Source organism: Merops nubicus, unplaced genomic scaffold, assembly GCF_000691845.1.
Source record: "Merops nubicus isolate BGI_N331 unplaced genomic scaffold, ASM69184v1 Scaffold52378, whole genome shotgun sequence".
NCBI lineage: Eukaryota > Metazoa > Chordata > Aves > Coraciiformes > Meropidae > Merops > Merops nubicus.
The window spans coordinates 4064-31977 of NW_008626019.1; the positions used below are offsets into that span (position 1 = coordinate 4064).

Genomic DNA, 27914 nt, shown 5'->3' on the forward strand with positions numbered 1-27914 from the left:
CTTTGAGCTTCTTTTTGCTTTTCCAGTTCTACTGTCTTCCTTTCTTGTTCCTTCTGTTTCAGTCTCTCAGCTTCCAAGTTCTTTTGCTTCTGTAGTTGCTGTTTGTTATGTATTTCTCTCAGCTCCTAGAGAAAAAAGCAAAATATATGTAAACATATACTATGTGAATCATACCTAGAGGCCCCATGTATTTCATTGTGAAGTAACAAAACTTGTAAATGGTTGAGTATCTCTGACCAAACTTACAGTACTGCCAAACGTACTGGCAGACATTTAAGGTAGATTTCAAAAGTCTATAAACTACTTGCTGTTTTTCTATTTTTACCCATATCTTTAACTTGAGATGTTAAAGGGTTAAAAACAAGAAAGCCTCTTTTAAATGGGAATCTAAAAAGTTTACAAATAGAAACTGTTTCAGCTAATCAGTTTCATTTTGAAATCAATAGTGATTTACTAAAGAATCTTCAGGATTGCTTTATATGCAGGAGATTAAAGCAATGTCTTCAAGATGAATAGTAGCACAGAGCATATTCATCCATACACAAGTCAGTTTTCTTCTAATTAACTGGAAAGACACTACTTGAAACATCTAGAATGGAAGCAATAATAAAACCATCATCTTTTCAGATTTGTTTTCTGCATTAACAGCTATTAACACAAATAGAAGTTTTATCCAGAATGTCTTTGCATAACCTAGAACTTTATGTCTGAACTCCTCAGGAAAAGAAAGGATAACTTTAGCTATGACAATTGAAATTTTTTCATAAAATAGTTAACTTTAAAAATCTGGTATGTCTTAATGAAAATATAGTACAAAATATGCCAAAAAAGTCTGTAGCAGCAAATTGTTTCTAAATCTGTAACTTAATACTGTCTTCTATTGATCTATGTTATGACTTATATCATGCAGGTTTGTTTAGTTCTTGTATCCTTAAAAGCTTTAACTTAATTCAGTCAGGGATTGAAACAGTTAATCTTGAAAGTATTTGGATATTTTTTCAGAAAGTCACAATCTACAAATTCACCAGATTCAGATAAAGACTTTGCATAGCTATCCTCATGCACTGACCAAAATGTAGAATATTGCATAAGAGCAAAAAACCAAAAGATAACCAATATGAAGTGATTAAAATAAGATTTCCATAATAAAATTTTCAGCAATTTAATTTCACAACATTATTAGTAAATTCTTAGCTACAGTTTCATGAAAAAGGGAAGTTAATACTTGTTTATATACAGACTATACTTGCACTGTCTAAAAATTTTTGTTAAATTTTGTTAATAGATGCATTAGTGCTGAGCAACTGCACACTGTGCAACACCAGATTTTAAGATGTCAAAATAAATACATTATGAAGAGGAGTAGCACATGACCTTTGCAAGGTATTAAAACCGCTTCTGATATATGGATGAAGAAGTTTAAAAAAAGTTAAGCTGAACCCTGTGTCCTAGCTCCCAGTCTCATTTCATTAATGATCCTGCATTTTAAATTCAACGAAAACTGAATTCAACATCCATAAAGAGATAATTAACCTTTATACAAGTTTTAATTAAAACTCTGCTAAAGCTGTGAAGCTCGCTGATAATTTGGGCAGTACCATATTTTAAGATCAATATTTTCCATAGTCACATTAAAGTTTAGTATATAGTTAGGATCTAGAATGGATATTATAGAATGCCAAATAAACTACTTTTGCAAAATCACCAGAATTATTCAGGCAGGATAATGCCTTTGGGAAAATTTTTAAACCCATGGTTATAAACATTTATGCAAAGCCTTAGTCTTGGACTAAGGAAAAGGACTAGCAAAAAAGGAAGTACATGAGCAATATTAAACATAGTGGGGGTTTAGTAGTTGACCCATGAAGAACAATGAGAAAATAAAGGGACTGAGAGATTGCAGTGAACACACAGCTGGCCAGCTGCACCTGGAGCTAGAGGTGGCCTCGGACTGGACTATGAATTTCTGGAGTGCTAACTAGAGTGAACAGTCTTTTCCAATAACTGCGTGTTATTAATACAGGTTCTTTAATGCTGTTACACTTGTAATATATTGAGGTATAAAGGATTTGACCCTTGTTTCAAACTAACTTCTCAGGGGGGAATCACAGTCCCCACCATCTCTAAATGATCACCTGAACCCTTATTTGTATCAAGAAACATGTACAAGCGCAAAGGACAAATATACAACCACAAGAACATCAGCAGTGGGGTGATTTACAAGCATTCATCTGAAAGGACATAGAATAGAAAATGGCACAGTTGAAAGCAGTTTTCCACCTGGCCACAGTATTATGCATTTTTATGGATTTCTGCAATCTACAAAACAGCATCTACAAGACTCTTGAAGATGAAAATACTACTTCTGTGAAGTATCAAATATCTAGACTCGAATTTATGCTTTTTTACAAACATTTTTTCCAGTTAAAGAGACTGTTATCCAAAGCACAGGTTTCTGATTCCTACATTTAGTTCAGCTTCAGTGCAGGCTGCCACTCAGAAATCCTTTGTTCTACTTGCTCTATCTTTCCTTCACACTCATGTTCCCTTCTGTCACTCAACCTTGTATGCCAAGAAGGTCAAGATTCTGAGTCCTGGCCAATAAGAACTTCTCTTGCTACTGAACAGATAGACCTGGGATAGTCACACATTTCTAATAAGGTTACATTGAAGATAACCTGTTGTTACTTGCAAAATTTTAAGCTATATAGACAACATCTATTTAGGCTTGTTTGACTCAAACTTTGGTGTTTGAGAAGTTAAATAAAAATAATCAGTAGGCAAAGAAAGAGGAAAACTAAAATTCTTGAAGAGTATGAGGGCTGCTGTAGTTAAATAAAAGCCTCCAACAGATCTCAAAAACTTTAAGTGAGACAACTCAGATGGAAGTATCTGAGTTGAGCTTACCTTTTAACAAAAAAATTGTAAACTAGAAAGAATAATTTAGTTCATCTATCAGTTTGGATTGGAAGGAATCTACATCTAATTCAGGATATTGGTATTTCCTCCCCTTCAGAAAAACTTCCTGAATTTGCAAATGCATAAAATCAAGTTACTACTTGCAAGACATCTGTGCACCAAACATTACTTACTTCCACTAGATGTCCAACCAAAAGGCTAGCCCAAACTTTATATTTTAATTACAGTTTAGACATGTGAGTTTATCTCACCACTAAATGTATAATATATGGCACTTTTACTATCAAATAGAATAATGGGGAAGTTGTAGATATCAGCCATGCCTCCACATCCGTGTGAAGCAAGGAGTCTCTCATACTGAGTACATATAGTACGATCATTAACTGCTCCATCACAACAGTTGAGTGCTGCTGCTAGCTCGGGTCCAAATAATGAAATTGTTTCCTTAGTTTGGCATTTTATCTATATGCTCAGCTGAATTAGGATCTCAAGAGACATTTAAGTTTCCCATGGACATTTTAACACATTATTCCCTCCCACCTAAGCCAATGTGGGAGTTCAGTATTTTGTGAAGACATTTTTCTGTGAGATACCTGTAACAGTTAAGAAGTCTAACCTAGTTGATAATCCTAGAACTGAATGGAATATTTTTGGAGATTAAAAAAATTATATCCATCTATCTGTATCTATCCTTCTTTGCATTAGCTAGGAGGAAATAAAGATTTGATCACTATCTCATGCAACAGAGAGATGCTCTGTTGCTTTGCCAATTACCAGCTGGAGGATGTGGGAGAAAGAATCGGCATCTCCCACAGTGCTATAGGACATCAGTTGAACAAATTTATAGTAACACTTCAACAGTCTACAGAATGAAACATTTGCCAGCTGAATATGCAGCACAGTCCTACACTCATCTTTTACAGACACAAGCAACTTAAAAGCTGTACATTTACAAACTTTATATTGTGACTCCAAAGATGTAACAAAACTTTGCTTGTTTCTGGTGTACAGGACAAAGCATGTCTTGCCTTAACAGAAGAAAGAAACTGTTACCCTGCTACTTAATTCACAAACAGACTAACAAGTATAATTTTTAGATGTTACAATAGCCACATCCATGTACCCACAAAATATTGAATATGAATTAAAATATGAGTTTCATACAGCAGAGTAATATTCACTTTATACAGACAAGTCATGTTGCTATGAAAACCTTAACATTAGAAATGTAGCTGTTTAAGGCACAAATTTTGCCTTTTGACAGAAAGACAACAGAACTTAGGATACTTCAGGGATTACAATACAAGGTTTCCATCTAACCTTCTCCCCTTGAGACCAACCAGAGCACTTGATCCCAGAGGAAAGAACCCTACAGTTCTGTGCTCACTGAGGCTTTCCCACAGCAATACTCTTCTACCCAAATCCCAGCTCCCAAAGTGCCTGTTTTGCCCTTGACAGAGACAGTTCTGCTTTTCACCCCATATTATAGTTATGGGGGATTTGATACATGGAATGTATTGCCATCTCTCTCATACCTGCAATGACAAATTACAGTGTAGGAATACTTAGCATAAAAGTGTTCTCTTTTAAAAAATTACGAACATCATGACCAAAATAGGTAAGTAACTTAAAATTTTGATGTTTCAGATAGGCAAAAGACAAAATTAACTAGCTAGTATCTTGCCCAAGTTGCAATTCAAGGCACACTCCTCATCTAGGGAGTAAGGATTAGATAAAGAGCCAAATTATAAACTCTTCTCTTTGGTTACGTTTTAGTGCTAACACCTCTTATTAAATACTAACTTAGTTAAATACTGCACACTCATCTGTTTATGGTAAAGTGAAGCACATAACTGGAGGAGGTTCATCACTCAGATTGAGATAGTTGTGTACTGCCTGAGTTTGGCATGGAGACCTTTAGAAAGGAGTCTAAGTAGTTGACGCAGCCCAGGAGAACTGCCAGGCACTGCAGCATTGCGTCTTCCATTGCCACTGACTGGAAGAAAGAAATGCTCAAATGTAAACAGGCATTCAAATGCAAGACTTGTCCAGTGCACACTGACTAGACAGGGACTGACAACAACTGGAACATGACACAAAATGTAAAACATTTTTAAGAACTTAGTTCCTCTTGTTCACCACTTTTTCCAGGTGCTGAGAAGAGCTTCTCAGCAAGACTGAACGTCTTTCAGCAACACTCATCTATTATTTGTCTTCTCCTGTGCAATCTCACAGATAAGCACTAAATACTTGGTTATTTTATGCTATATAACATGATTACTTGGTCTTTGGAGAAAAGAACTGTATTAAGAATTATTATTGCTTTATTTGATCGTGTGTAATGACTGACCTTTGTAAAACTTAAATGTAAATTAACACTGAATGTAGAAAGAATTTGTAAAGGTAAATTATAGTGGATGATACATACACCAACAGGAAACCTAATATAAAGCCTTCTATTCTACAGGTATATTTTATGAAGTAGAGAAAATAAACAGGTGCTTAGTTACGTTTCACTAATCCCTGTATCCATCTTAATTATTAGATTTCTAGGCAAAGATTCTTAAAGAGTCTTGGAAGTTAGACTCCAACCATAATCAGGACAGAAAAGTGGCCCAACTTTCAACCTCATTACCACCTCAGTCCCTTACTCTATACCCAAATACAGCACAATCCACAAGACTATTATCCAGATATAACAATAAAATGCCTCAAATTTGATTTAAAAACAGTGTCTGACCACCTGCAGGCTAAGGTACCTACTTCTCCACCAAACAAGTACTAACAATTTCCTGAAACCATGTGGTTATACCTAAAGATATTCACTATAGATACTTGAAACTACCTGTTTTGAACTGTTAGTAACATTTTATACTCCAGAAATTTTTTGAAAAGGAACCAAATTCTGTGAACATTTCCAACTCTTGAGGTATTAACTTGAAACAAAAGTAACTAAAGTACTTGAGTTCCAAAGAACTAGTCAGAAGAAATTTAATTCAGTTGTTTTGGAGAGATGATGAAAGATCTGCTGGAAAAAAGTATTTCATGTAGCTCCTTAGTCACTCATATATGCTATTAAGACATGATGCAAAGTGAGGTAATTTAACACTTGCTTTAATACTCACTTACTGCAGAACATAAAAAGTATAATATGGAGGCAAATGCAGTGCAATCCACTGTGTTCTACTATGGTGTCAACAAGTTGACCCATAAGTTAAAATATACTGGAATATTAGTTAAACCTTACATTCTCATCAATGAAAAGGCACACTAGATACTAGCTGAAACTGTTCATTTTATCTTGTACTATCATGGCATATTTCTGTATTCACTATCAGGAGATCAAGTGTAACCCATTCCAAAAGAATGAATCAGAAAGGGAGCTTTGAAAAATCTAAGGATATATTCACATAGAAGATAATGCAACCAATATTCATAGCCAATAAAGAATAAATCTCAGCAATGATGACAAAAAGCTATAATTTAATGTTCCCGCCAACTTCACTGTCTCTTAAGCATTTCATCAAAAGTAGTTTGACGTATACCTTGTACTCAGAGAGCTGTAGCTTACATATTTATTATTTTGGTTCTATTTTCTATTAAATTTAGCATTTTGACTAAGTAAAGATGTGTATTACTCCCTCTCCCTATAGGAAATAACTATAAAATGCTGTAAGTTGGTATATATACCTAAAGATCATTCAGATATGGTTGGGACTTTTTCCTGTGAGTTTGCAAACAGTATGACATTATTCTGCTTCTTGCCCAGAAGCTAGTTGTAGTCTAGAAGACAAGGAAAGCACTGGTGCTTCTTCATCACTTGTCAGAGAACAAAAGCTGCACAAGACAGTGCTAATTATGGTGCTGCTGTCCTAAGAGCTACCCCATGAAACGTGCATCCCCCAGTTCGTAGAGCGAAGCACAAAGTAAAAGCCTTGATTAAAAACTGATGTTTAAATTTATTTTTTTAGTAAAAATACCTTTTAAAAATAAACATTTTAACATATTCTCCCTCAGTCTGCAAGATAAAAAGCCTTATTGTATTTAAAGCTCAGATGTGGTGGGATTTTTTTTACGTTATTTGAAAAGGTTTTACATTTAAATGTGAGCATTAGGCAGCTGACTGATAACTGTACAAATTGCAAGGCACTGTTGCACCAAACAAGCCTGTTGTATTTATGCACCCAATTACTAGTAAGTAAACAAAAAGTTCTTCTTTTAACTGGGAAAGCTATTAATTTGGCACTTCTTTATAAGACATTTTCTATCTATTTCAAATGTAACAGTGATCTTTCCAATGGAAGTTCTTAAAAGTTGTCACAGATTTTTGATTGTTTTGGTAAAGTATCCAAGAATTATGCAAGTTTCTAGACTACATTGTTTTGGAAATATTATTAGCTACCAGATAGATGTGTTCTGCCTCAGTTTAAGAGCAGAACTTCCACTTCACACAAATCCTAATAAAACCACATTTCAAGAAAACTTTCACTAGCTCTGTGCATAAAGACTCATACAGAAGGCATTCTGAGTGCTCTTTTCAGAAGAATAGCAGCCATTAAATCACTGCTGCACACATATCTTCTAACCAGTTCCTCTGGCACTGGGATACTACAGCCATTCCATATTGAGTCCACAAAAAGGTATATTTGCATTTGTAGGTATTTACATCTAGTAATAAAATCATCCAGGCCACCCAAAATGCATCTTGCACATCTAGTGGAAGGGAGAAGATATAATTCTCTCTGAATTAAGCTCCCACCTCTCAGTTTCAATAGTGCAATTGTCCTTCATAAACTCATCTCTTCCAAGAAAGCAAAGAAAGCTGCAGCATGGCAGAAATACCAGCACAGCGCATCAGAAAGTGGTCTTCCTATTAAGCAGTGCTTCCACAGACTTTGAAATGAAGAACACTATATCCTCAGGCCAGAGGAAGCTTGCTGAAGTCTTCCCAAAGAACTGTCTACATAATATTTTCAGCATTTAATGGGGTAACTCTAAATACCAAGATTTGAATACAGAAATCAATTTTCCCAGTAAACTGCAAAATAGTTTGCAGTTAGTCAAGGTATTCTTGGATAGATGGCAGACATTCTGATAAATTGATGTCCCTGTTTAATGTGCATCTTCACTTTTAATTATCATTAGCTTGTTATTTGTTGAGTCTTTCAGTATTTAAAATATTAAATTGTGTTTGTTCGGGTTTTTTGCTTGTTTGGTTTTGACTGTCAGAGTACCAAGATTATTCACCTCCTCTGGCCATGTATAAACTGTTTAGCTCACTTATGATCAAACCAATTGCTAACACTAATTTTAGAATTAATATCCTTTGGTCACATTTATCTGCAAAATACTTCCAAAAGACTACATTTAAAAAAAAAAAAAAAAAAAAAAAAGGAAAAAAATCACCCCAAAAGAATAATATGTTCAGATGTGTCCAAAAAGCATATGTAAAGAAATTTAAGTGACGTAAGCCATCCTGTTATCTTTTAAAATTGTGCATGTTTTGTTTGCCTTCTGTTTCTTACGACTCTGCAAAGATTCTTCCCATTCTACCTCTGTGCCTAAGACTATGAGTCATCTTTGAATTGGCATCAAAACAGGTAGTGGTATGGTCTACAGCTTTTAATTTTTCCTACAATTATTAACATCTTTAATACTAAAACAAGCTCTTTGTTGATTAACTTCAAACAAGCCTTTCATCCTAAAGCATATGATGGAATGATAGTTGATCTAATTTCAAAACAACTACAGAAACTTTAATGTACCTATCATAGTGCTTTTTCTTCTATTTGTAGCACTATTTATTACACCTTGCAGAAAATTGAGTATTTTTCTCGTCAGCTTTCAGGAGAAATTAGCTGAAATAGTTCAATTAGCAGATGAAGTACTTTAACACAGAATATTTTATGAACAAGTGAATGCTATTAAAAGTGTGTAACTAAAGACTGGTTTATAACTTCTCTCTGAAGAACACTTCCTCTACTGACTTCTCCAATTTCCATCATTTTCTTGTGCAGAAATAAACAGAAATCAAACTATTTTAACAAAAGACTCATCAATAGAGCATGAAGTTACAAAGAACAAGACAACTACATTCAGGAACAGGTATGAGCTTACGAACAGCAGATTAAAAACTCTGTATGTCAGTAGAAAATCAAGTCTCTTTATTAAAGATTTCAATCTCAAGTACTTATTCCAGCATATCTGCTGGTCTGCTACAGTCTTGCACTTCTTTGATGCAAGAAGGGCAGAAACTGGTGATTTCATATTTGCAATCAAAGATCCATAATCAGAGCTCAAATTTATTTTTACATGCCACATAATAAGTTGATTCAAACTCTGACTTTGGATGCTAAGTAGTATTTTCTTAAAAAAAGCCCCAAACAACAAACAAAACCCAACCAAATAAACACCCACTCCACCCCAAGATAGATTTGAGAACATGCTCAAAACTGAGATTCTAAATCAATCATTCTAGTTCAATATTTTTTCCATAATCAAGTAAGAAAACAATTAACTGAACATTTAGAAGAAAGGGTTAAAAAGTCCAGGATTACCTTCAGCTGATTATTGAAAATATCAATTTCCTGAAGTTTAGATCTGGTTTCTTTTTCTACTTCATCTAGCTGGTCTCGAAGCTGCTGACGTGCTAGTTCCTTGGCTTCTAAGGCTCTTTTAATAGTAAGAAGAGAATCTCCTGTTTTTAAAAACATCGTCAGTTAAGTATTTACTTACTCAGAGAATTTTAGGTCATAAAAAGCAACCGTTTTTAAACATTCACCTTGAAACAAAAAAGAAATTACAGACTACACTGTGCAATGCAGCATCGTGTCCCATACAAACTTAGACATTACAAAAATATACTTACTGTGCAAACTGTTCTGTTGAACTTGCTTTAGCTGATCATTAAGTAATTGCTTTTCTGGAATCAACCTTCCAAGCATCTGCTGAGATTCCTGAATAGAGAACAATGAGGAGAGAGAAAAGAAAACAGACAAAGAGGTGAGAGATGACTTTAGCCATAAGACCTCTCACGTTTATTTCCTCTGAAATGACTCTTTACATTTTCCTCTCACTGAACTACATATTATTGCTATTATCCAAGCACTATCTGTGTGGTGCTACCACTGAGACCTAGTTCTCTGCCAACACAAAAAAGTGGCCATATAAAATTTAAGCATATTACTTGAGAACTGAATCTCATGGAGCATGTAATTTGACTTGATATTCAGAGCAAAATGACAAGGACAGACTTCAGGAAATGTTAAAACAAGCCTTTACTAATAGTTTAATTCTCATTTTAACACATATTAACTTTGATTAGGAATAGAAAGACAAACCATTACAGCTTATTTAAAGAAGGGAAAATAAAGACTGTCACTTGAAAGAAATATATTATGGCCAAAAGCTATGCAACACAAACTCTGTTAGATGAGAACACTTGAGTCCTAGATCTCTCAGTATAGCACTCTTGAAAGAGGATTAAGATCTCTCTCAATTTCAACACACTATCATAAGATTATACACTGATATATTACGGGAGACCCTGCAGATGACAAATCCTTCCTTCAGTGGTTCATACATATAATCTATCTCATATATAACCCCTGCTCTTTCTGGAGGATGAAGTGCTATTTCATACACCTTTCAGAAGCTTTGACCTCCAACTTCAACTTGTCAAAACGTATTATAGAAGTATGAGGTGAAAAAGCTTATTTTATAAAAGCCACCTGAGTGTCAGCATCCCATCTTTCAGACAAACTGAGTAATTTACTTGAGCAGTTGTCTTGAATTGCAGGCTTTTGAGGAATCAGCCATCTGACAATTTCAATTTGCCCTGAAGGATTCCAAACGACACAGTTTGATTCTAAGAATAAACATCACCTAATCCCTTTATACCAGAGTTGAGTGCCATGAAAAGTTTTTAGTTTTTCTTACAAGAACACAAGGTTGACTGTATTGATATGACTTCGTAGCTGTCCCACTTTACTCTTGGCAGTCTTTGATTCGGCCTCCGCAGTGTGAAGCTCAGATCTTATTATTCTGAGGTTACTGCAGACTACTGTAACCTCTTTATGTTACAGAAAACATACTTATATAGCACAGTAAAGTCAAGGACTTTATAAATTCACAAAGTATCAAAATTAAGATAAACTATGCACTTGACTATTAGGAGTGAGATGTGTCCCTCACTGTTCAACAGCACGAGCATATATTCCTTCCAGCCCTTCAATGACATCATGAAGGCCAGATGTTCCTATCACGAGACTATTATTCCCTGCCTAGAACCAAGTGAGAGACAGCAACATATAATGCAGCATTTTCCAAATAATCTGCCCGAGGGGGCCTGAGTCCTTCCCACCAACAACCATTACCATGTGCAAAAAACTGTCCTTTGCATTCACACTTTCCCTTCCACCATACCCTGCCACCCAAAAATACCTGCATTCCCCATGTCACAGTTTGGGATGAAAAATTTAAACAGTATTATAACATATAATATTTAACAGCAAACACAGCAATCAAAAAACAGCCCCTGTCCATGCAATGGGGGAAACTTCTCTTCTGATCCTGTGCCCTGAGCAAGAGAGCATATGAGAAACTGAGACATCGCTATACATCTTATGTCTCTGCCACATGCCCTTCTTTGAGTGCTTCAGAGGAAAGCCAAATTACTTGGAACTAAAGTGTTCATCAAGAAGGCAGATAATCCCTGCAGCTAACTAACAGAAGCCCTGCAGATAGTATAAACATGACTCAAACACATACAGTTCAGGTGTTTGGAAGACAGGATGATTCTTCCACATATCCCTAGAAATACCACTCTACCAGACACCACAGATTTCTGTAACTAGCACAAATTTTCATCACCCAGGACTAATTAATTATACAGTTTCTTCCACAAGTTTGATTAAACTCCATCATGAAACTAATTAATAGGTTGAAGAATAATTACACCTTTGAATTAACTCACCTTTCCATAGCAAGTGTCAGATGTATTAAATGAAAATATTTTCAAGCTAAGATATATCATCCTACAAAGATAACTGGCAATATTGACTTTTTCATCTATTGAAGAGCTTAGGGGATCAAAATCTCTTTTTAAAAATGTCACTTAATGCTTTAGTCTCTTCTCTACCAATTAGACAGTAAAATTCACAGGATATTTGGGAAACTTTTTTTTTTTTTTTACACGTAAAAGCTATCCTTCTTCTAGGTTCTCCCCAGATAAAATATGGCCTTTTCTACTAAGTAGTAACAATTCTTTCTGGGATTGTGATAAACCCCTCAAACAACGATAGCTAAAATATTAGTAGTCAAGGTCGATGATCACCTGGGAGAAGACAATACCACAAAGCCACAGCTATTGCTGCCAACCTAAAAAAAAAAAAAAAGTCTGAAACTGACAAAACCAACAAAACAACCTCCAAGAACAGCAAGTATGACTTTACATTACAGAAGTGCTCTTACAGTTATTGTGAACGAAGCAATTTAGAAAGTGAATAGGCATAACTGAGCTGTTGTATACATGCCATCTAGTTCTAATTACAATGATCAGAGATGGTTAAAAATCACTACAAATATAGTTGTCTTTCCAAAACAAGAGTAAAACGTAGAAAAATGTGCAAAATTCATTGTTCCTCGCCAGATGTTTCAATAAAATTTCAGAATGGGGTGAAAACATTGAAAACAAAAAATTAAAAAAAAGCCATCTGCTTTTGAATCACGGCAACTGGTAACAAGTAGCACAAACTAAACGTTAGAAAGGTGAAGAATCCCTCTGCCCTACTTAGCTTTTCCTTTCATGGTGATGTAGCTAAAACCAATGTACAAAAGTTGTAGCTAAGGAAAAAGCACATCTACGACAAGCCAAGAATATGATGAAAAATGTAAAAAATTGTTAATGAGTCTGCAGAGAATACTGCCCTCTTGTTTATCTCATACTTTTTAACAAACCACTTAACTATATCTATTTGTAGATTGATTACCTTTCTCATTACTTGTTTCCCAATAGTGTTGGTTTCATGTTTTTAACCTCCCTCAGCACCTTCCATTTATTATACCCAGCTGTGGAAGCTCATTCCAGGTCCTTGATCATATGTTTTTTTCTCACATTTTTTAATGATATCTCTTATAATGGAATTGTTTCCCAACTGCAGCACATTGGTCTTTACTATAATATAAATGACTTTTATTTATGTTATAATACATACGTATATAGTGTATATGTTTTTTACTGTAACATCACTTTTTTCCTTCTTAATTATTTATATTATGACAAAAACAAAGAGAGATTTTATCTTTTCTGACTAAAGAGACTAACTGAACAAAAAACACCAAGGTATTAGAAATGACATATGAAAGTAGGATACGAGTTCCATTTAATTTGTTGAAATAGCACTTATCTCTCAATGGCCATGTAGATGCTTAGCTTCTACAGTGAGATACAGTACCTTAGATAATTTCTACGGGAAGCTTTTGAAATAAATGGATTAGAGGGAAATTCAGGTGGTTGTTGCTTTTATATGGAGATTGGTTGCACACACAAGATCAGTAGTCTTTAACTTACTCAGGTAAATGGGAGCTTTTTCATGCATCAAGCATAGTCAGTTTTTTGCCTCTTTGAGCCAGCACTGCTAGGTGCAACAATTTCCTATGCTTGATTCAATGCTGTTTGACTTAATTTTCAGTTGTCAATGCAGGAGCATTTCATTAAAGAAGAGTGGTTTCAAGCCTAACGATGGCGATTGTTTATGTCACAGGTGTCCCTCAGCAGCATTCCTCGTTTGCCGTTGTTTGCATCAAGTGGACACAAACACTGTGCAAGAATATGATCCCTAAACTACACTCTTTATGCCCAGCTGCTGCCAAAAGAAAGATGTCTTCTGAAATGTGTAATGGTGTACATCAAACTTCAATAGAAATGTGAGATGTTTTAAAAAAGGTGAAAGCAAAAGAAGTGCTCATATGTAAAACAAAAAAAATCTGAACTTTCAGGTTCTGGTTTTGTTCCAGTGAATGTACTATATTAATAATGCTTAGAAAGTTGAAATGGAATGGTGGGATTAGGTTTTTAAAATTGTTTTACACAAAAGGTCTCAGAATGTAAGTGTAAGTAAGTGTAAGCTTCTCACTGTAGTGGTAGAAAAGCACTGAGAGCACCATTACTGGCCAAGAATTGACTTTAAGCAATATAAAATATCTAATATAGAGGAAAATAAATAAATAGAATAATTAAACGCTACAATTTATCTAGAAACCTTTACAAATTGCAAAGAATATTCTGTCAGCAAAAGCTGACACCTACTCAATTCCATCTTCCATTTGACAGAGAATTTTAGATAGAAAAGTAGGAAAAACAAGTGCCAGGGCTAGACCAAGAACTAGCTGGTTTAACTGGTAACTTCAGTTTTTAAAGCTCATTATTTTATAATTAATTTTTTTAAAAAAGTATAATCAACAGGCCACTTCTCTGAAGTTAATTCATTCTTCCATCACACAAACAGAAGCCACTGACAACAAAAACAAATGCTGTAAAATTTCTTTCTCATCATCCCCCCAAATCTTTTAATATCTTCAGCCAAACAATTTACTGCTTCACACAAAAGGACTCCATGAGGATAAAATGATAATCACAGACACACCTTCAAGCACAGAAAGCAAATCCTAGACAAGTCTGAAGAACATTCATCTAAAAGAACGACAAATTATCTACAGCGGGTCCTTATGTACACAGAACAACACATCACATATTGTGGCAAGTTTGCTTAGGATATTGATGGAGCTGAGGAGGTCAACTGCAAGGCTAAGAACACAATCAATCAGAGAACGCTTTCTTACCTGTAGCTGCTGTTGCAAATGGGTGATTTCTGCAATTCTCAGTTCTCTAGACTTATTTGTACTTTCAATTTCTTGCCTTTGGGTAGACAGTCGACATCTGATATCTTGAAGCTTTCCCTCCAACTGATTTTTTTTATCATTCTTCAGAAAAAAAAAAAAAGAAAAATAATTCTCTTTTTACCAGAATGGTTTGTCATGCAAGTCAGGATCTGAAAAGTACTTTTATTTCATACTTAAAAGTTGAAATTATAAAAAATAAACGTGGTCATATCACAGTCACTACTGTGGCTTGTGTGTTTTATCTGCAAAGTGATCACTTACTAGAGCTTCCAGCTCGAATTCTAAGGTCTTCTTCTTTGCCTTCAGAACAACTATGTCTTCTTGCTCTCTGTTTCTTTGATTTAGTAGCTCCTGCCGACGATTACGCTCCCACTCAAGCTGTCGTTGCCTCTCAAGCTCCCGTTTTGCAGCCTGTAGCATTAGAAGAAAAATAAAGATATCAAAGATCTATTCTGAGAAACTACTCCACATTGCTGATATTCATATTTAATGTGCAATTGCATTACTACAAACACACTGCTAAACTGTGGGCTAAATATGCACCTCTACTGAAGCACACAAATCGCTCAATTTAAAATGTCCGCTTGAAAGCACTGGTGAAGAAGGGCTTCACTGTATAGCAGATAGGTGACTAGACAGCACATCACTCCACTTTAATCAGTTTCCCAAGATCCAATTTTCTGATTGGAAACAAGTTGCTTCATATTAAGACTTGAAGAACTCTCCAGGATAGCATCAAATCTCTTTACAACCTTCCACATTACACATTCTGCAGCTTTGCAAAGAATAGTCAAATGCTCCTGCACTGAATGCATCATTATTTGGCAATGTGGGAAAATCACAGCTTTTTAAAGTTAATCAGAATGTGTTTTCTTGAATAAATTAACTCTTCACAGGAAAATAATGCATGACGCCAACGCCCACAAGTTTTTCTCCATTCATTCAAACATCTCTTTATATAAAAACAACTTTTTCTTTTTTGTAAGTCATAGGTTAGGCACATGCTGTCCTAGATCTAAATGTCTCAGCCATTCATTTCACATGAAAAATAGATAGCTGACTCTCTCCTTACCTTCGAAACCCCAGAAATCTAAGTCCATTCTTTAAATGCTCGCTTACTAAAAACGACAGCAAATTATTCAGTGTACACATTACATTTCGTTCTCATCAAACACAGCTGCCGGTGACACAAGCACTTTCCTCTTAGCCCGTTGGTTACCTCTCTTCTTTCTATTTCTTTCCTTCTTTCCTCTTCTCTCTGCCGTTCCAATTCCCGCTGTTTCTCCAGCTGTTTCTCCAGCTCCAGCTGTCTCTTACGCTCCTGCTCCTGCCGCTCCCGCTCCTTCCTCTCCTGCTCTGCCCGCTCCAGCTGCGCCAGGCGCTCCTGCTCTTTGCGCTGCTGCTCCAGCAGAGCCTGACGCCGCTTCTCAAGCTCTAGATTGCCACGTTCAAAGTTCTCCCGTTTTTTGTCTTCGAACGTAACTTTCATGTGTGGAAACATGGGGCAAAGGAGAATTAAATTCTGCTACTGACTTAAAAAAAAAATAAAACCCATATATGCCGAATCAAAATGAAATAACCTTCCAAGAGTACTAGATGCAGCTCTCAACTACTGACAATACAGCTCTACAGGTTCCAGGTTTTATCAGTAGTGTTTATATTGTAGATCCTCTTAAACCCACACCATTAGTAAACCAAAGTACGAATATTTAGTTCCCATTCCTCAGGTTTCCAGGTTTCTCCACAAAGCCCAACAAGTGGGTATAATTTAGGCAAATCATTCACCAGTCAATCCTCTGTAAGGACGCAGGATCTGGAATTCCTCTGTACCTTTGATAATAGTAGCAGGACAAGAACTAACTTCAAGGCAAAGAATTCTGCTGATTACACTATCCAAAAGCCATTATGCAAATGATCAGAATGTATTTAAACTTTCTATTCTCCTAAGATTATTCGTTACTGTCAGGAAAAGAAATGCCTTTCTTAAGTTCTTGAGCAGCTGAACTCAGGAAAACTGGATTCCTGCAGACTGGCATCCTCATCACTTACTGTCCTAAAAGACCTCAGTTCCACCATGAATTCCCTGACACTCTTCTGCAAGAAAGAAGAATCCTTCCCCTGTTCCACATTCCTGGGCCCCTCCCTCACAGTTCCTCCAAATTATTATTTCAACTTCACCTTCTGTTTCTTTTCATACCCTGCATGTCCCATTCTCATACCCCATAGCCTACATTTCTCCTCCTGCATGACCAATATGTACATTTTTGGCATCGAAGTCAAGAGATAGCACATATTTACTTCAAAGTGTGCATGCACTAACAGTGAGATATACTGGCTCAGCATCTTCTGAATCAGTTAAATTTTTGTCTTCTTCTAAGTTTGGACCCCTTTCCTATCACCAATCAACAACTTTCATAAAGCTTGAAAAAATTTTGCCACCTTGATGTTTGTCAATTTTTTTTAAAAATTAGCCACTGAGTTCAGAGCATATTAAGCTACAGACTGATAGACAAAGAACATGATTATAACTCCTGCTGATTTAGGAAAACAAACAAAAAGAAGGAAAAAAATTATGTCAAGAAAATCAGTTAAAATAGGTGGAAGGTCAAAACACTTGCAAGTAGCGTGGACATTCAGATACCCTCTTCAAGGCTCAGAAAACACCTACCACTAAGATGGCTGCCCAACAAGATAGTATGGTTACTCTGCCAACTCAAGGTAGCTACCAGAAAAACAAACCAAAGCATATCCAAAATACAAAAATAGAAGAGAACAACTACTAGCAAATTAAGTAAATAGCTACTGGCTTGTGTAACCATGCTTAAGGCAAAGTTTCTAAAAGGTTATAGAAGCCAACAATAAAAAGTCTCTCAAATATCTCAAAAGAAAAAAGAAAAAAACACCTAGCCAGATTTAGCAAAGCCACTGAAGAAGCAAGATGACATTCACTACTATAAGCTGACCATACAACGGAAAATCTATACATCAAATACAGTAAAAGGCTTATACACTCTAGTTCCTCTTTAACTGAAAGCAGAAATGGTTTTACAACAAAAATAAAACCAAAAAAAATTAAGAGTAACAAGTTGCCAAACCCAGACAATGTTAATTCACAGTTCAAATACAAAATTCATGAACTACTAGCTGTGCTGTGCAATCCACCCTTTAATCAACATCCATGCTGTAAGACTAGAAGATGACAAGTGCAATACCAGTCTTTAAGAAACGACAGTATAATGATCCTGAAAGCTACAGACAAGTCAGTCTACTCCCATGCTGGGCAAAGTAGTGAAGGCTACCACAGACAGAGAGTTAGTATACATGACTAAACGTAATAACATGGAAGAATGAATGCAGGCAAGAGCTGCCTCTCAAGTCTAATAGATCCAACTATGTCAATAAGTAAGTTGAAAAAAGAAGATCAGGTCAACAGAAGAACACTCGTGTGATTTCAAAATCTAATAAAGAAACTAAGCCAAGGCAGCGGTCGACCTTCCTGACACTACAAACTGCATACCCAAATCCTCTGATTCCAACGACACAAGGCTTTGGCCTCAAAGAGCCAATACAGGAGAGTTATATCTCACCTGAGACCAAACATTTCATTGTGAGACCTCAGTGAGGTATGCTTCATCAAGTCCCTGCTATCTACCTTCATGCTCCTATTGCCAGAAATTAACCAGCAGATTGCCACCAGCAGTTAATTATAAAATAAAAACCAAAGACAAGAGTTGTGTCTGAATTGCTCACATGCAGATCCCCTGAACTAACCTGGCATGGAAGGAGACAGAAGGTCCTTGGGAACTAACAGACAGTTGAAAGGTTAGAATTGAGGGGTGAAATAAATTACCAACTTTCACAATGACAGAAAGATTCTCAGTAGCCTCCTTCAAAGATCTCTGCTAGCAACTGTGCTGTTCAGTGTGCAACAATGATCTGGAAGAGATTGAAAAGTAGCAAGACAGCTTCTGGAGATGATGCCAGACAGTCATGGTATTAAAATAAAAACCTGACTGTGAATAAGTTTAGAAGCACCTCACCAAACTGAGTGATCTGGCAATGACGACGCAGAGGAAATTAAAATGTGAATGAATACAGAGTAGTGTCTAGGGAATAAAAATAATCCTAACTAAAAACACACAGTTCATGAGCTCTAAAATGATTAATAGATTTGTGGAAGGATGTTGGCATTACTGTGGAAAGACTTCCAAAACATCAACTCAGACCTAAGCTGTGATCAAAGAGGCAATACAGTGTTAGGAATCAACTAAAAAACTAAAAAGTAATTTAGAATAAAACAGAAAAGCATTATTACAGCACTGTATAATCTGTCATGTTGCTACCTCTTCAACTGTGTGACATTCTGGTCATCTTAGCATAAAATAAAAATACAGGAAGTACAAAGAAGAGCGAGGAGAGGATCAGAAGTGTTAAGAAATTTCCTAACAGTTAGCCATTTAGCACCTAGGGAGCTTTCTATCCATTTCGTTTTTTCCCCTTTCTTCCTTTCTGCCCAAAAGCAGAGCTGCTAAATCTTGTATGAATAAACATATTGTTGCACAGACTGCAATGAGACAGGCCTCTATATGTATATTGTGATCTTTTTAAAGACTACATAGGCCAAACTATGCTCCACATAAGTGAGAAGATGGAGGTCGTAAAAAGTTTTCATTGCAGTCCTATAACAGGGCTGTAAAGTGCTGCTTCTGTTGAGATTGCATAAGTAGTCTGAATGTTGTTCATATCCCCACTGTCACTCGCAAAAAGGATCATGCAACAGTCAGAAATTAGCTGGACCAAACAATGTCTTGGTTATGCTTCTGACATTTCACAAACTGATCTGGAAAGAAAACATTTCTTAATAAGCCTTTATAACTCCACAGCATATAACCTCATGATAACACCTCTTTGGTAACAGCACACGATACATCTCTGTTTTTGCTTGCTTACCTGGTAATTTCTTTTCCAGTTGCTGCTGTTCTTCTTCTAATGCTGGTTCTTCTGGTAACCTTTGGTCTACAGATCCTGAACTTGCAGCAGATACGCCGCTACCAGAGCGCACTCTTCTGTCAATAAAACAATAATTCCAAGTTGCTTAGAAGAAACTCCGCCTGCCCAATTTATTATTTAAATATGAAATCATAAATTAAATGCAACAATGTGATGTTTAATGATATTTAATGTTCCTTCGGTGCTACTGAGGATTTTACTTAACCGTTGCCAATAAGGTAAGAGTATCCTCCAGAGTCCTAACAGCACACACAGGTGGCCTGAGAAACCTTGTTCACAGTGCACAGCACCATGCAGCTTACAGATGTGTTCACTGCTGTCCCCAAAATATCTTACTTCTAACCAGCCTGAGGCTGGGGAAATGCCAACTTAAAATATAAAAAAAGTTGCAAAGACAGAGGAAGACCTCACTATAGTAAAGCTACAAATAGACTGCACATGGAATAAACAAAAAAACCTGTAATCCTCAGGACACATAAAGTAACATGAAGCTATAGTTCTATGTAAACATCTCTTTTCATTGCTGTTACTGTCTTCCCAACCGTTTCTCCAGGAACAAGTTAAATAGAGAAACAGAAGTAACAACTCACCACTAGGATTCAGATACAACTGTAACAAAAGATGTCTGAATTTGCTACAGTGTAAATTCATAGCACACTTTGAATTCTAGTACATCCCACTTGCTCTGCAGAGGTGAAAGGTTGAACACTTTAAATATATATAGCCAGACTGAACAAGTTTTGGAAGCTTTGCTAGCATAAAACTTTAACCAAAACTGTATTCTTACAAGGAGTTCTTGCTACTTCCAGCACCAAGTGCTCGTAATGAAACCAAAAAGCTAGACAACCATGTCCTAAGGAGAAGGCATTCTGTGACATAGATACATTACAAAAAGAAAGGTTACTTTGCAATATCTTGCACGTTACACTCACAGGCCATCTTTCCCAAATGAAATAAAAAATTAAGAGCAAGAACCCAGAATTATTACCAGTTACCTAAATGAAGGTGGAATATACTCTGGAGGCAGTACAGGTGGCAGTGGCTGACCAGACATAGCTACATCAATTAAGTGCATAGCCAGAATAAACTCTTCAGCTGTAAGTTTTCCATCTTGATCAATATCGGAAAGATTCCTTTTTAAAAGGAGGGTAAAAAGTAAGTAAATGCTTAAATCTTAAAAATCATTGTTAAAAAGCACAGTTTAAACATATTGAGTTCCAAATTATTTCATTTTTCATTATTTTTTTTCACACTGCAATGTTTCTTCAAAACAAGTAGAAAGCAAAAACCAAATGATTCACTATTTGCCACACTTCTCATGCACATGTGCCTTGAAACTAACCTTACAGCCATGGCTTTTACTGAACTTGCTCTTTGAGTGCTGCCTGTACCATCCACTATATAACTAATGTCAACCAACGGAGTTTTCTTGAACACCTTGTGAACATCCACTATACAATATCATTTAGAAAAGAATCAACTCAGATGTTTGGTAAAACTTTTGGGTTTGATCTTCCGTCTTCTTCTGGAGGCTCCTATCTCACATTCCAGAGCACATATTTGCATTAAAATCAAAGTCATTAACATTCTAGTCCTGACAAGCACAGAAACATTTTAGCATTCTGTACATATTTAAAACTATGGAGTAACACCTCTGGGTGGCCTAAAAACAGTTCTCCAACAGATGCACAAAACAGTTTTACTCATGTTAAGGTGGTATTGGACAAAATTTAACAGCCTAAATATCAGCTTTGTTCCTCTAGCATGCTACCTTCTAATCACACAGAAAAATCTCCCATGCTACTGTGAAAAACAAAGGTAAGCAACTGATACATTCTTCTGATGCCTCAAGGTACAGGACTGTGTTTATGGGATCATAATTTGGAAGACAATTATAGCCTCATTTGATCCATGCTTGTGTTATTAAACTCTTCAGGCTGGGGCACAAGAAGAAGCCAGTAGAAGGAAAATCTAGCATACAAAGATATAATTGATCAGCTACCCTAAAAGTCTGGGTCCATATCTTTGTTAGGGAAATAACAAGAAAGCTGACAGGCTGTGTATCAGCACTTCATTTTGTGTGTCTAGGAGTTACCGAATCCGATCCCAACAAAGTGACAAATCTCGCCTGAGAGAACAGCAGCAGCAGTTCCACTGCCAGGGAGTAAGTATCAGGAAAGGGAGCAATACCTAGGACAACAAAAGCTGCAAAATCGACTCCTTATCTCAATAGACTTGGTAATTTCGAATGTCAGAGATTAAAAGAGTTATGTTTAGAACTCCTGGAGTACACTGACGTCATTCCCCTGCCCACACAACCTACTTAAATGCTGGCAACAAGAGAGTATTTTCTGGTTAATCATCTGCTGGATGACTGGGTTGTTTTTTTTTGGTTTTTTTTTTTTTTGCCTTAAAGTAGCTTTGTTAGGAAACAGAGAAGGGAGGAGTGCTTTTTAAGATAGAATAAAAACATCAATGCTTAGCAAAGAAAGCAAGTGCAACTGAAACATCATATTAGACCTACAACATAGTTGACATCCTCGTGCAGAAGTCAGATGGTCAAGGGTTTTCAAGCAAAGACTTATAAAGTATACAAGTTACAGAATACATAGAAATAACTTTCCATGTGGCAATAAGAACATCATAAACTGCCACAAACAAGAAGTTGAAAGGAAACAGAGAAGCTGAAACAAATCTTTTAAAAATCCATTATTATAAACGTATGTAACTCTAGCCCCTTGGAAATAAGCCCTTAGAAACTCACACAAAAGGCAAATAATCCCCAAAGAATGTATGGTTCTGGATTAAGCTGCCTTTTTACTACCTGTACAAATGTATGTGTTTCATGGCCAGGGATGTGGAAGACATAGGAAGCTAAACACCTGGTCTGCCTAAAAACCCTGTAATTGAAAACAAATTCATGGAACATCTATGTACATAGCATAAAAGAGACTCTTTTTTCTTTCGTGAAGTAAAATCGATTTCAGGATAGCAGTGCAGGATTCATTTTATAAAGTTATACATTAAAAAGAACAACATATAATGATTTATCAGTGGAGGGAGATCAAAAAGGGATAAAAACCACACAGTATACAGTATAGAGTCTTAAGTACACTTTACAGTGTGACGGAAACTGAGGGATTTATTTTTACCATATTGTAGCCAGCTGAGCCTGGGGTAAACTTGACTGCATAAGAATAGTTCTTGCTTGTGGACCTGACAAAGTGAAACAAGGATTAACAGATAAGCAACTTTCGCATTTTCTTGCATTACCAAGTAGCTAGTGCACAAACAGAGCTTAGTTCTAAATAGGTAACATTGAAAAGATGTTATCAGCATGAACCAGGCTCCCTCCCAAAGGAAAAAAACTAAAAAATACATAACCTTTCCCTTCTCCACAACAACCAGATTTAAAAAAAAAAAAAAAAGGCAGCTACAGAAGGCAAAGAACTCTAAGCCAGTATATCATTCTAGTTTCTGTCATTCTAGTTTCTGTCTGAAACAAAAGGCACTCTCGTCAGTGGAGGCACTGCATGTGGCTGTACAAGTTTTCACATAACTCATTGCCACCCTTTCCAAGAATCATTTCCCAGTGCCAACTTACTTTGCAGAAAATAAAGAAAGTGATAAAAAGATCCAAGCTATAGTGAATGTTTGCTTCTAAACAAGATCATTAAGCAGCTGGGAGATTTGAGCAGAAAAATATTGACAGTTGCAACAGAGAGAAAAGAGAGTCCCTTATTATCTAAACTAAATGCTATTATAATTGACCTTTTACAGTTCAAAATAAAGGAGACAAAATACTGCTTCAATACCTGTTAAGTGTCCACTCATTGTTTTATCATGGCTATTGAACAGCTGCCTATACTTCAGCCTTGATGACTGAGGTACTGCCCACTCTGCCACAGGCGGCACACTAGAATTAGAAAAAGGGTAAGGAGGGGGGAGAAATAATTTTAAATTTAATCAGATGAAGTTAACAGGTGCAACAGGATGAAGTGCAGAGATCAAGTTTTATGTCTGAAATTTTTCTTTTCAAAAATATTCTCTTCTATTCCTGAAACGACAAAAAGTTTGAATTCCGTTTGAAAACATTTATCATAATTCACTGTCTTAGATGGTTTTTGGTAAAGTTGAGAGACAGGCCTAACTTTTGCTTTTTCCTTTACTAGCAGAGAATTAAGTAGCCTAAACAATTTAGAGGAGCTAAAAGCTTTTATCTAAACATATAACAGGAAATGCCTTACCAGTCCACAGAAGCAATATCTCATTTTACCCTGTCTTTAACTGGTAGTCTTAGCCAAATAATTTATAAGCTGATTAAAGAAAGAAAAAAAAGTAAAATATGCTGAAAATAGAAAAAAAAAAAAAAAAAGTGTGAAGAAGCTATATTTGAAAGCAACTGAAGTTTTTCATCATGGAACTCAACTGACATACGTAATAAACACAGTTCCAATTCACTCATGTAAGAGATTGAGTGGTTATTTGTGTATTGCTTATAAATTATTGCTATAATTTCCCATGCTTGAAGGCTGACAAGGCTTCACACTGAAAAACGATGAGCACAATTTTTCTGTCTTTAAGCATATTCAAATTTTGCCCTTTTTTGTTAAGGGGGGTGGGGTGGGGAAAAAAGTACACCAGCCAGATTACATAAGCATTTTTAAGAGCATACTAAATCACAGTTAAAAAATGGAACAAAACCCAACAAATTCCTCCTTCCTAGTCCACTGAGCAGATAAGCATAGTAAGATCTTCCAAAGCTGAGCTGAGGATTGTATAAATATGCTACTAATTGACTTCATATTTGATTCTTACATGACAAGACCCAAAACAGCTAATACCTCTATTTCTATTTTTTATTTCCAAACTATTATGCTGTCATGAAAATTTTTCACAGAAGCAAAGCAAAACCAAGTTGCATCTTAAATAAAAAAATTAAACTTTTTAAAAAAATCTTAAAATAATAAAGCTATTTAAATTTTAGCCATGCAATTTCCTTTCTTGCCAGTTTTGCTAAATTTGGAGTTTCTGCACATTAAATCTACTTTTGTCTTAGAAATATATGTACCTTTGTCTGTGAAGTAAGGTTCCTATGCATTAAGTAAGGAAGCTCTCCTTCATGGACACTCAAGAAGTAGTTTTGGAAGAAAAAATGCTGGAGGCTGAAACAGTTGACATGTATGCCAAAAACCATGCATGACAAGAGTTCACTACTGGTGACTTGGCAGAAATAGTGACAAAAGCATTGGAAATGGAATTTCTAATTTTCCCCTTCTGAAAGTTCAAAATAATTCTCAGCTAGGGAAAAAAAAAAAAATTACTTCAACTTTATCATTCAATTTAATGGACTTAGGTCTTCTCCCTCCACTTTCCATAAATTCTGCAAATCAATTACCTTGCTATCTGTTTTGTCCAAAATAAAACTTGAAGACACAGGCCAGGTCACCGCTCGGCAGAGAAGCTGTTTTTCTATTTGTTCTGTTTTTCTGGTTCTGGGGAACCAGACACACACATAAACTTATTCCCTACCAACTTACCTAGCCACATCAAACGACTGTGCCTTTTGTAGTTTTGCATTTAACTGTGATCCTGGACCAGATCTACTAAAGGAAGAACTCTTTGGCAATGTGGCTGTAAATAAGAGAATACAGGTATTCATTAGTATTAGTATTTTTAACTGTAGAATTTCAATGCCATTAATTTAGTTCCTAACATTAAATAGAAGCATTATGGTTTTTCTGAGGGTATCATTTTTAAAAATATTAAGATAACAGTGTCTAATAAATTAGGCAAAAATACATAGGTGCTTCCCTCACGTCTTTTTACTTTTGCATTTTATGCAAGCCCTGTTGATATCAAATTGCATTGTGATTAATGTTAGAAATCCTACAAAGTCTGGTATTTTAAAGTAATCCCAACAAATAGCAGTACTCTCATAGTTATAAAGAGAGAGGAGAGGACCAATATCTAGGCAACAGTTCACTGGCAAGCTAGATTTATCACACTGTTGTTGTAATAGGGTTAATACTTTGCCCAGCATGACTGTGACAGTATGGTACATTCACGTTTCTTCTTTTAATTTTTCTATTAGTTTGCTAAGCAATTTCATTGGGCTAAACCAAAGTAAAGTCCCTACCCGAGGTCATTCTTTAAAGTAAGTTAGAACGGCTAATTCCATGTCTACTGTTCTCTGGATCCAAAGAAAATGGCAAAATAATTTGTTAATAGCAAGAGAGTAAACAGTCTCAGTACATAGCATACCAGGATGAGCAAAAGCAGGCAGAGGCTGTATAACAGCAGGAGCTCCATTAGCCAGGGGAGGGACTGCGGCTGCAGGAACAGAAGATACTAATGGTGGAGACATTCCTACTACTGGAATAGATGCCATTGGCACTGGGGCAACAGTTGTAAGAGATGGCATGCTGGCAATGCCCCCAATACCTATGGGCAAGAAAAGGAGATGTTTTTTTTTTTCTAATTTAGAGACTCCTAATATGATACAACAATTTAACTGCACCCTGCAACCCAGCAGTAAATGCAGAATTAAAGAGGAAATTGAAATGGAAACTTCCACACCCCCTTTGAAAGAACTCTCACAGTCCGCTGCACCATTAGCATGGTGGGGGAACATGAAACAATGCAGAGGGAACAACATACCACTTCATAATGTATGCATATAAGATCACGCTGGATGCAACACTGACCAAAAAACTCTATTAGCATTTGCTGAAGAAAAGAATTGTTTGCCTTGAACTAAATGAAGTGCACCACTGTCAACTTCCAGTGAGTAATGAACCCAAAGCCCACACTGAGCCGCAGCTGAAAAGAGCAAGCTTCAGGATAACTGCTTGCAGCCCATTGTCAAGATGAAACAGTGCAAAGCTAATAGGGTAAAGCACAGTAATGAGTTATTTTAGGTGTAAGCACAGTTGCATGGATAACAGGGAGGTTAAGGAGGGCCAGTCATGTCAATGGGAAGAATAAGAGTGTGTGCAAACAACTGAGATCAAGTCCACAGTGAATAAGAAAAAAAGAAAATCACAGATTTTGCTGGTTTTCTTGAGGGTTTGACTTTTTTATGCCTTATCTCATTTAAGCCATTATTTACTCTGTTCAGTTTCACTGATTTCCTACAGTCAAAAATAAAGCTGTTTCTAAAACTTGCAGAAGCAACAACTGATCAAACCATAAGTTTGCACACAGTTTATCAAATCTGCTGTTCTCTCAAGGACAGCAGGGATTCCCAGCCACCAATCCACCTGAGTCACAGCAACAACTAAAACAAAGGTAAAGAACCTCTCACTACAGAATACAGCAGAACATAAAGGCGTCAAACATAAGGTTCAGCTTCATTTAGTTATTTTCCTCTCACCATCCTATTTTCCCTCTTCTTTTCCTTAAAATGATGGTGACCTTGACAGTACTTGACTAGGAGAACCGAACCAACAGAGGAATGTTCTGATTAATATCAGTGCAGAACTGTTCATAAAATAAAAGCACAGGGGTGCATTACTATCATGACTTTTTAAAAGTCAAGAAAAACACAGCTGATCTTGCCAAAGCTGGAGATCCCCTAATGACAACAGTTTAAATAAAAGCTCCATCACTTTGGAATGCACTAGACCTGCTACCTGATCCATCTTTTTTCCCTGCAAACACTTCTTTTTGGAACATACTAAGAGCAGTATAAGACAGGAAGCAAACAGGACCTCAACCTACATTATTCAGTATAGTTGGGTGCCGAATGCTCACTGAGATTGTTTTCGGACCACATGCATGCACGTGGCAATATCTGGTTTTGAGTCCACGTACTTTTAGAAGTACTTTTTCCTAGAAGTTTTTTTTCAGAAACTGCAAAATGACAATCAAGTTCAGCCTAGGTTACTACGATACAAGCTAACGAGGAGGAAAACAAAAGATCTTACCAAATCCTGGTGCACCAGGAAGAGCAATAGGTGGTTGCTTCATGACAGGAGGCAGTGTAGATGGGAGTTGATAACCTTGTAGTTTTAACTTGATAAGTTTCATAGCTATTGAAAACTCCAACTGATCCATCCTCCCATCATTGTTCATGTCAGCTA

At 36.2% G+C, this 27914-nt stretch overlaps 1 protein-coding gene across 1 annotated transcript; it reads right to left on the reverse strand.

Moving 5' to 3' along the window:
- On the reverse strand, positions 1–27914 carry LOC103778266 (intersectin-1-like; the record flags this gene model as incomplete). Its single annotated transcript, XM_008945842.1, has 12 exons — positions 27759–27914; positions 25371–25464; positions 23646–23746; positions 22983–23046; positions 20826–20963; positions 19771–19886; positions 16040–16302; positions 15082–15231; positions 14761–14901; positions 9788–9875; positions 9477–9616; positions 1–125 (listed from the first exon to the last, which is right to left on the reverse strand). Coding segments are annotated over exons 1-12 (1568 nt in total), but the record flags the coding sequence as incomplete, so codon positions are not given.